The sequence below is a fragment of the Podarcis pityusensis genome (genome assembly GCF_964106645.2).
Source record: "Podarcis pityusensis genome assembly, chromosome: 5".
Lineage (NCBI taxonomy): Eukaryota > Metazoa > Chordata > Lepidosauria > Squamata > Lacertidae > Podarcis > Podarcis pityusensis.
In genome coordinates this window covers 7,075,920-7,086,575 of record NC_138032.1, presented here as the reverse complement: position 1 = coordinate 7,086,575, position 10,656 = coordinate 7,075,920, and the positions used below count along the sequence as shown (strand labels likewise).

The 10,656-nt window shown below is 50.4% G+C and overlaps 1 protein-coding gene across 1 annotated transcript; it reads left to right on the top strand.

Annotated features, from left to right (window-relative positions):
- The first annotated feature begins 216 nt into the window (after nucleotides 1-216).
- Nucleotides 217-8,888, top strand: LOC308478458 (mitochondrial ubiquitin ligase activator of nfkb 1-A-like). The gene is made up of 5 exons (XM_081008266.1): nucleotides 217-343; nucleotides 1,969-2,104; nucleotides 4,557-4,644; nucleotides 5,493-5,613; nucleotides 6,785-8,888. Exons 2-5 carry the CDS (start codon nucleotides 1,988-1,990, stop codon nucleotides 7,509-7,511), a joined length of 1,053 nt encoding a protein of 350 aa, XP_080864392.1. The 5' UTR covers nucleotides 217-343; nucleotides 1,969-1,987; the 3' UTR covers nucleotides 7,512-8,888.
- Nucleotides 8,889-10,656: the final 1,768 nt, after the last annotated feature.

Below are 10,656 nucleotides of genomic sequence, written 5' to 3'. Positions count from 1 at the left end.
GCTTGCTGGACAGACCAGCTGAGCTCGCCGCTACGCCTGATGGGATTTGTAGTCCCAGGGAACTTCGGAGCGAATCAGAACGTACTCAGCGTACGCCGATGCCTTCCATTGGGCGATGCAGAGCATGCCGGGAGTCGTAGTCTCTGTCCCAGGAGGCGCTCGCCGCGTCTCCACCAGGGCGCGCGCCCCGCTGGACTTCGCTTCCCGTGTGCCACCGCGGCGAGGGGCGGAGCAGCGTGGGTGTAACGCACTGGGCAGCTCGACCGGGGATCTGATGCGCGTTGCTTGGTTCCGCTGGGAAAGAGGTCCGCGGAGATGGAGGTGACTGCTCTCGCGCCAGGAGGTAGGTGGGCCCGAGACCCGCCGGGTACCTGCACCTGCATGTCGACGTCGCCTTTGTACCCCACCTGTCTCGTTTCCCTTTCACCCCCCCCCCACAACCCTGCGAGGTGGGTTCCTTAGGCGGACAGGCTGTCAGGTCGCCGGGCGAGCTTCGTGGCTTGAGTTGGGGCGGGATTTGAACCCAGATCCTGGACGCGGAGTTGGGTGGAGGGGACGGGCGTGGGTGCCTCGGAGCACGTGTTTTTCGGGTGGGGGGCAGAGCTGGGCATGGAGGGACTTCCCTTTCCCTGGGTGGTCAAGCATTGTGGCGCCCTACTCTGCCGCCAGGGCCTACCAGCCCTCTGTTCCCTCCTCTGGAGCAAGTAGTTTTCTGGTGCAGCGGTTAGATTTCTGCATTCCACACGTCAAGGCCAGCCCTGCTGGGTAGACCCTTTGAAGTCAGCAGCCAGGTTATTTATTTTACAATTATATCCCACCTCCCCCCCCCGGGGGGTCAAGGTGGCGTCCTTGGTTGTCCTCCTTCTGGTTCGTCCTCACAACAGCCCTGTGAGGTAGGCTAGGTTGAGAGACAATGACTAGCCCAGGGAACTTGGTGGCTGAGTGGGGAATTTGAACTCTGGTCTCTCCCAGGGTAACTCCACATTCTAACCATTGTGTAGGTTCATTCATTTCTGCTCCGAGTTGAACTTTGAAGAATGCAATCCAAGGTGTTTTATATGGCTCATGAACAAAATGCAGGTCACCAGTCTAAGGTGGTTTTGCGGAGTAAAGACGGAGGTGTTGAACCAGTAGTGCTGAACTTCTCATTCCTGTCCACCTCCCAGAAATCCTGCTTTCATCCTGGAGAGGCTGCCCTTTGGGTGTCCTTGATAGCAGCAGGACAACTGAAGGGAGCTCTGAGTGGAGCATAGGACACCAAGCAAAGCTCTGCAGAAAAATCTGTCTGGCACTGCCTTCTTCCCTGTTCAGACTTGATAAAGCGGTATCTCGGCCTGGGTGATCCTCCCTTGTCATGTGACCAGCTTTCTGCATAAAGCGGAGGGTGGCATGTCAGCAAGTTTTGCAGTGCTTTTATTTATTTATTTATTTATTTATTTGTGCTTGTAAACCGCTTTAAAAATCTCCAAGCAGTGTGTACAACATAAAAGTGATAGGCAATATCATGAGAACAACAACAAAAAATAGAAACCACTAAAAACAGCCACAGTAAAGGAACCATCTAAAAACGAAAGTGGATGTTTGAGAGAATAAAAACAGCACCTGATCTTGTGGGTCCAATTTTCATGTATTACAGAGGGAAGGGCATTTCATGGTATAGTGGTGCCGTGAGTGGAATTTCCCCAGATAATCTAAGTGATTTTACAGATCTATAAAGGGCTAGGCAGACTTAGCATAGAGGGGGAAAGTCCCATGTTTGATCTTGGGTCTCTCCAAGTCAGTATGGACAGCACTGAGCTACATGGGGCAGTCGTCTGGTAACTGTAGAAGGCAGCTTCCTCTGGTGTTATTCAGACAGTGCTTGTTCTCTGTGTTTCTGGACACTTCCATGTCCAAGAATCACTCTAGGTGAGAGAGGCGTTGCCTTGTTCCTGTGTAACTCGGTATCTGATTTCGCTTCTCTTCCAGCTATCAGGAAGAAGCTCTGATGGATACTTTGCCTTTGACACCAGGAGAGCTGGTGTGTTTAGGATCCAGCCTGGCTTTCTCTGGTCTCTTTTATTACCTACACAGGAAGAAAGCCAAGGTGGTGACCAAGATCCAGGTACGCTGTTGCTGTTGCACATCCTGCTTCTCCCTTGCTCTTGGGAGAACAGATCAGAGTGATATTTAGCATCTATACAGCTTGTCTCAAGTATTCAAAGCATTTCCTATGTTGCTTCAATCATCTTTACGATAGTACTATATGATAGTCTGGTATTTATCCACATATTGTAGCTGGAGTTCAAGGGAGTGGAGTGCTAGAACCCAGGGTAGTTAGAAGGGTTTCCCAATGGTTGTCACTTCAGGGCAGACACAAGATAGCATCCCTTTGCACAGCATAGAAGTGTAGAGTTGGAACGGACCACGAGGATCATCTAGTCTTCATATATGGGAATCTTTTGCCCAACGTGGGGCTCAAATCCACAACTATGAGGTTAAGAGTCTCATGCTCCACCAACTGAGCGAAATTCACTACCCTGGGATTTTGGGATGGGCACGAGCTTTGATGGCTTTGGAAAGGGTTCGGGGGTAGAATTCTGCCAAGCAACTTACAGGGTGTTGCTGGAAACTGAATGCTTGGCTAGATGGGCTTTTGGCCTAAACCAGCAGGGTAGCTTTGAAGTATAAATTTAGCAGAGAAGTTTTGAAGTGTGAATTGGGCAGCTTTTAAGGTGGCACTCGCAGAAAAATCTGCATAGATCAGGGTTAGAGAGCCTGTGGCACTCCAGATCTTGTTAGACTCCAGCTCCCATAACCTCCAGCCCACGTGACCAGTTGTCAGGAACGATGAGAGTTGTAGTCCAGCAACTTCTGGAGGACCGTAGGCTCCCCATCCCTGCCGTTGATGACCTTGGGGCATAGGGAGGAATGTACGGAGAGAGATAGTCCATTAGTTCCCAAGCCGCACAGCACCAAATCAATGTGCTGCTTTTAACTATTAAAGCCCTACATGGTTTGGGACCCCTGTCCCTAATGGGACATCTGTTTGCTTATGTAGCTACCTCTGCTCTGAGACCATCTGTGGAGACCCTCTTCTGATTGCCACCTAATTCTGAAGCACACAGGGTGGCAATGAGAGAGATGGCCTTGTCGGTGCTGGCCCCCTATTTATGGAACTCTGTCTCTAAAGAGGCTCTCCTGATACCTACTTTAATGTCACTTTGGTCCTGGACGGAGACCTTTCAAGGCTGCAATCCTGACCCCTTGATGGAGTAATAATAATAATAATAATAATAATAATAATGAAATTTTATTTGTACCCCACCCTACCCGGCCGGAGCCAGGCTCAGAGCAGCTAACATCATATAAATAATATAATATGCATAAAAACAAGCAATCAATTGATTAAAATGCATCCCAAAATTAATTAAAATAAATTAAAATTAAAATAGCACAGGCAGCACCACACCTGCAGTCTTGTGGCTCACCCTGGCCAGAGCAGAAGAGTAGGGGTGGATAAATGCCCCTTTTTATATCATCATCATCATTTTATTATTTATATGCCAGCCATCTGACTGAGTTGTCCCAGCCACTCTGGGCGGCTTCCAGCAAGATATAAAAGTGTAATAAAACATCAAACATTAAAAACTTCCCTATATGGGGCTACCTTGAGATGTTTTCTAAAAGTCAAATAGTTGTTTATTTCCTTGACATCTGATGGGTGGGCATCACTGCCGAGAATGCCCTCTGCCTGGTTCCCTGTAACTTGGCTTCTTGCAGTGAGGGAACCGCCAGAAGGCCCTCAGAGCTGGACCTCAGTGTCTGGGCTGTACAATGGAGGTGTTGTGCCAACTCCCAGGCTGGTGTAACAAAGAGGACTGGTGCAGGCACATTGCCACTATGTGACAGCATCTGAGTTCACACAGGACACCAGGGACCCTGTACTGGCATCGTCACATCCTATTCCAGGGGTTTCCACTGGTTACAGGCAGCTTTTTGCACTTTCTGCTCGTTTGCCATTTAGGCGGGTGCACTGGGGCAGCAGGGCCCTTGGTGACAAGGCTTCTTGCCATGGCAGAGCTCTTCCGCTGGCAGAGGTGGGTGGAGGGGCACCCCCATGCCAATCCATCTCACTCTAACATGGAGGATGGTGGGGGCTTGGATTCTTTCTGGGCCTTTTAACATTTATAACATTGCCAGTTTCAGCCTCCGTATAATTTGATGGTGTTTAGCTTTAGCTTGCATTTGGGTTTTTAGCTTTGATATTATTGCACTGGTGCAGATACTTTTTCCTCCCTTGCCAATTAGCTGTGTTATTTTGAAATGTTTGCAATCCGCTGGTGTCTTGCTATATTTTAACGTTTGCTCTTTATTGGATCATCTCTCACCTAGAGGCTCGTTGCACAAGAAAACCGATCAACATAAGAAATACAGTTCTTATGACATAGAGAATTGACTAGAACGGTTGAATCGGAAGCTCAGGAAAGAACTTAGATTTGAACTCGGGACTTAACGTTTTTTCTTATACTGCTTCTTCCATTTAAACCCTTACTCGTTTTTCTTCTTCCATGCAGGAAGCGCCAAAGCTTCAAGTCAATGACAGTCTTCCCAGCATCCTCTCTGCCACAGGAAGCAGCTGCCTAGGCTATGTTGCCATTGAAGGTAAGGGGCCCCTGAGGTTATTTTGCCTGGCTTTGGAAGCCATCAGGGCCACATCAGAGCACCTCAGCCCTTTTCTATTGCATTCAGAGTTCTTTGCACAAATTCTGCCAGGAGAAACAGCAAATCTCTGCTGTTGGGATTTATTGCAGGTTTGTAAATGGTCAGCTGTGGTGAGCAGGAATTGCCTCCAGGAGACCAGGCAGAGAAATTTTTGTAAATGAGAGAGAGGGAGAACTGAATGGCGCGTCTCTGTTTGAAGTCCCAGGCTTACTATATGCATTGCCTGGAATCTTGATCCAGTTGGTAGAACATGAGATGCTTAATTTCAGGGTCATGGGTTCAAGCCCTTCGTTGGGCAAAAGAGTCCTGCATTGCAAGGACCCTTGTGGTCCTTTCCAGTGCTACAATTCTCTGATTCTTTCATCTTCTCTCAGTGCCTGTTTCATTTCTTGGGTTCCATCTAAGTGGGTCGGAATGGGGTGGTTCTTAAACACCTGTAAATCACTTGGAGAGTGAGGCTGTACTTTAACGATGGAGGGATGCAATCTCCTTCTCTTGGGGTTAGTGAGCTGGATTACACATTCTCCCCTGCCCAATATGTTGTTGCTTTGAGTCACGTCCAAAAACGATGTTGCAATAAAAGTAGAGCGCCTGCTTTTCATGCAGAAGGTCTCCGGTTCAATCCCTGGCATCTCCAGTTCAAAATGGGAATTGTCTCCTCTCCGAAACCCTGGAGAGGCGCTGCTGGGCAGCGCTGGTGATACCAAACTGATAGCCAGACTCAGACTCTGCATCGAACACCCTGCCCTTTCTTTCCCGGACCCCCGTCTCCTCCTCTCCTTCTTTAGGAGTAGTCCAGCCCGTCGAGACGGCTCTGACCAGCCCATACCATGAAGAACTGCAGGGGGTGATCGAGAGGCTTGTGCTAAAGGAGCACCGACTGATCTGGAATAGCTTGGCCCGCAGCTGGTAAGCAAGAGAAGAGCCTTGGAAGCAGCTTCTTTTGAGGCAGCCCCATTGGCTGGCATGGGCTGTAGATCAGGCTGCCCAAGGAGAGCATTGGGGGTACATAGGAAGCTGCCTTACCCCGAGTCAGACCATTGATTCATCGGCTGCCTGCTCTAGCTGGCAGAGGCTCTCAGGGGTTTCAGGCAGAGAGGGCTTTTCCCAGCCCTGCCTAGATATGCTGCGCGTTGAACCCTTTGACCTGATGCTCTGCTGCAGAGCTGTGTCCTTCCTCAGGTGGGACGTGCGCTGGCCTATCAAGGCAGGAGTAGATTCCTCAGTGCTTGGGAATGCCGCACAAGGGATGTTGGCAGGAGGACGGGACAACCAACCTGTCAATCATGTGACATCATGATAATATGTGATTGACAGGTGGGCTGATCCACCCACCTGCCAAAGTTGGCCTTTAAAGCCCAAAAAGATCCCCCAGCCCTTCTTTTAAACATTTTTCTAGAAATTCTGCAAAACCCTATTTGGCTTTTGGCAGGGCTAGAGGTATATCTTTATCAGTGGACGGGAACATAAAACCCTTCCGAGTAGGATGCCAGGTACCACAGCTCAGTGTCCTAAGAATCTCTGCTTTTAAAAAGAAAAGGAAAATATAGCCCTTTTGGCTGTGTAAATGTCCTTACAGTCAATTGAGCATCATTTGGTGGCCATATTTCTAGTGAGCAAGGCTTTATTTAGTGTCCTGAATAAAGTGTCCTTTATTTATGCCACCTCCCCATAACTTGCAAAGAAAAAATGACTAAGGACGCAGGTGCAAACATACTTTGTTTACACCACCAAGGCACCTTACAGATTTAAATTATTCTTGGTGCAGAATTCGTTCCCTTTCGGCAATGTAGAAATCACAAGGTTTTGGTGGCTGCAGGTCATGGGGAGTCTGGTTTTCATACGGATGCCCATTGCCTGTAGGTTGCAGCCCTGCCTAATCCTTGGGGTGGAGCAGGCTAGAATGTGCCAGACGAGAAACGGTTAGATCAGTGCAGCCTTGCATTCCAGCAGAAGTGTTGCAGCATGAATGCCCCTGGTGGTCAGTGCTGTTTGGGGGAGATTTCAGACAGCTCCAAAGGCTGCTTCCTCAGCCGCCCTGCCCCAGCCCCTCTCCTCAGAGCTCTCTACCTCGTTGCAGGACGGACAGCGAGCGGGTGGTACTGGAGCAAGTCCACACGGTGCCGTTCGTCCTGGCGTCCCCCAGCGGCAAGGCCTCGGGGCAGGTGTGCGTGGAGTCGCCCCTCCATGCTGTCGAGCTGCCCGTGGAGACGGTGTACGAGCGCTTCCAGCAGACCTCGCACGGCTTCAAGGACTTGCTCAGCCACTACCTGAGCGGGGAGAAGCCCAAGGGCTTCTTGGAGACAGAAGAGATGCTCCTGGTGGGGAGCAGCCTCACTGGCATCGGTGAGCTCACCCTGCACCGGGACGGCTCCCTCCACCTCCAGCCCCCAGCGGACGGCACCGGCTACTTCCTGCGCCTGGGGGACTGGGAAACCATCCTGGCTGACCTGCGCTCAGTCAGCAGCTTCTGGAAGTGGGCTTCGCTGCTGTTCGGCTTGGCGGCTGCGGCTGTCATCCTCCGTGCCCTTTGCCGAGCTTACCACCGTCACAAGGTGCACCAGGAGCAGGAGGCGCAGCGGCAGGAGTTTGAGAACCTCCGGCGCCACCAGAGTGCCGGTCTGGATCTGTCAGAAGAACCACCTGAGAATGCCTGTGTCATCTGCCTCACCAGCCTCCGCGAGTGCGTCCTGCTCCCCTGTGGGCACGTCTGCTGCTGCTTCCGCTGCTTCCAGGCCTTCCCCAGCCGCACCTGCCCCATCTGCAGGAGCCCCATAGACCGGGTGGTCCCCCTCTATCAAGCCTGAGGGCACAGCTTTGGGTGATGTTGAAAGTGTCCCACTAGGTGCCCCCAGGAGAGCCTGCGAAAGTTAAGAGAACAGGCGTGTGATTGCATGGAAAGCGAGGGTGTCCTTTAGTGATGTAGGCGTGCAAACTCCACCTCTTGAGCTGGATGCACATTCTCCTCCACCGCCCAAAAATTATTGTTCCTAAGAGGTGTGTCCAAAGATGATATTGCAATAGTTAGGTCATCATCTCGGCACTCCTAGGCTGGGAAGGAGCTGCAAGCTGTGTTGATCCATTGCACTTTCTGCCCAGGGGCATGGAAGGAGCCCCTGAGCTACTTGGACCTCTCCTGCCCATGTGCCAAGTTGCCACAGGAGACAGGAGGAGGACCTTGCAGATTCAGCAGCGGGTGAGGATCTTCATCCCCAACTTCAGCTTCTTGGAATCTGGGCCACGCTCCACTCTGGGGCAACCTCTCTGAGCCCAGCTGACTACCATCTCTCCCTGCTTTGACCTCCCCGGCCCCCAAGGAAAAAGGGTCGCAGTGGGTTAAAGGCAACACATTTTAGAAAAACTTGCTGGAAGAACCACTTGTTCTTGTGCTGTACTGTAAGCCGGATTTAGATTTCATAGTAGAGTTTTGTTTTTATGGAACACCTCCCTCTGTTAGCAAGCAGGACACAGGAGCATTTACCTGCTTGGTGTAATGTCACGGCCTCTGCAACGGGACTACTGCTGCAGCTGCAGGATCTGTGGGGATGGCTGACCTGGCCTCACGTTTGGGTAGGAAGGTTTTCAGTGTTGCACCAGCCTCATTTTAGCTGCCTTAACCTAGACAATCATCCCACAGGTAGCCAAGGTGGGAACGGGGCAAGCAGGGGTCTGCTAAAAGCAGGCTGGCAGCTGTAGGTGAAATGTGCCAACTGTACTCTAGCTCTAATCCCTTACGGTTGCAGTCCTGCACCTGGGAGCTCAGGGCAATTCCTTTCCCCATTGAGTTGACCCAATCCCTGAGCAGCAGGCTGTTGCTCAGTCACGATCTGCCAGTGGTCCCCTTGCTCATCCTGGAATTACTTGGATCTGTTTCCCGTTTCAAGTGCAGAAGCACTTGAGGCAGAGAGTCAGACAAGTTCTGGGTGAGCATCCCATTGTGTTGTTCAACTGGCTGATGTCTTGCTGGTGGGGACTTGCCTTCCTGGGCTGGCGTCTCCCACCCCGCGGATTATTCACATCAAGCTCCTGGTGGATTAGCAACAGTCCTTCAGCTTGTCTTAGTCTTTCTGTACTTGGCTGTTTGGACTGATGCGTTTGCTCTCCTCTGGGCATGAGCCGAGCGCTGGCAGAGCTTCACTGAGCAAATGTGGAATCAAGGCTTATTGATAAATTGACGAATCTTTCAGAGCCTGCCTTGTCTCTTTAATCTAAACACCACTGGAGTCGAAGCAAAGGGGGGAGGAAGGGCAGACAGGAGTATCTGAGGGGAGGGTCCTTATCTTTGGAAAGCAAGAACGAAGCAGCAGAACTTTGGGAGGCGGAGGGGCGTAGAGGAGGAAACAAGCTTGCTCCACCTTCCTTGAGATACTTGAACATATCAGATCTTCTGTCAGTCTCCTCTTTCCCATGCTAAACATATGCAGCTCATAAGGCTTAGTTTGGGGATGCCAATTCAGCACTTTCTCAGATTCACTCGGGCCCCATTTAATTCTCACAACAACCCTGTGAGGTAGGCTAGGCAGAGAGGCAGCAACTGGCACCCAAGGCTGCCCAGTGGGTTTCAAGGCTGAGTGGGGATTTGAACCCTGGTCTCCCAGTCGAGCAAACTAACCACTACACCACCCCTGCTCTCCTTGGTAGTCCAGCAATTGCTGGAATGACCAGAATTCAGACACTCCTGGCCAGCTGCTGGCTGGTGGGTGGCTCCTTGTCTACAAGCTTCTTAAGGAGCAAAGGGCCTGGCCTTTCTCCTTAGTTTTTGTGGGCCAAAGCACCAGGGCTCCCAGAGGACAGGTGGGGGGGCCGACTAGGGCAGGAGCCTCAGCAATGTATAGGCAACACAATGACATGTACACGCTCAATAAACACTCTTTTATAGAATAACGTCAAACCATAACAAGTCCAAAATGAAATCTTTAGTCTCAAAGTCTCTGAAAATCTTTAAAGGAAGCGAGGTATCAGACTTTGTATGATGAAAGACAAGCTGTGAAGCTTTGTGTATTCAGCAAATATGATGTCCAACACTGAAACAGTGATTCCGGATATAGACTACTGTTTTGTAGAATTCTTCGTCAGCATAGTGGGAGGATATAGAATGAATGTATGAAAATATCAAATGCTGTGGAACAGTGCTCATGTAATAATGTAGTCACTGCAGTGACTACATTATTACACGAGCACTGTTCCACAGCATTTGATATTTTCATTTACATACATTCATTCAAAATAAGGTGGGTTTATGAAGCAATTCTATATCCTCCCACCACGCTGCCTATACATTGCTGACGTTCTCTTTGCAACATAGGACAGGAGCTTGGCAGGCCCTGCTGTATGAACTTTCCCTGTGCAGTTGCTGAGTCCAGGACTTCGATCTGGTTGATTTGTACCTATCGTTCTAGTTGATTTGTAGCTCACTTTTGGCAAGGGAGGGGGCCAAGAAAAGAGAGAGGGATTTGAGGGTGAGCTGAGGGGAAGCAAAGATCCATTTCAAGCAATCGTATGATTCAGCTTTTCTGTGGGTGTGAGCTCACTATGCCCCCAGCTGGCTGCTGGAGGGGGGGGGATCCATCCAGCGCAGAGTTGACTCAGCGTCCCCGAGCTGCGCCTCCACCCCGCGATTGCAAAGCAAACAAACACCCTCTGAAGAACAATTGGAGAAGAAACAGCGGTGCAAGTTCAGGAAGGCGTCAATTTGCCTAATTATTCCCTTGTAGGAGCTGGGGGTTTTGTTTCTTAAAACACCAATTTCCAAGCCACATGATCAAATTGGTCTGTAGAGCAAAGCCAGCAGTCTCTTAAGTGGAAAGACGGTGGAGAAATTTGAGTGCAAAGAAAAGAGAACACACAAACACAACCGCGTAAACTGACAGGCTTAATGTGATGTCTAGGGGTGGAGTTGGCAAAGAAGGCTCATGAGCTGCAGAGGTGGCTTGAGGTTTGCACTTTGAGTCC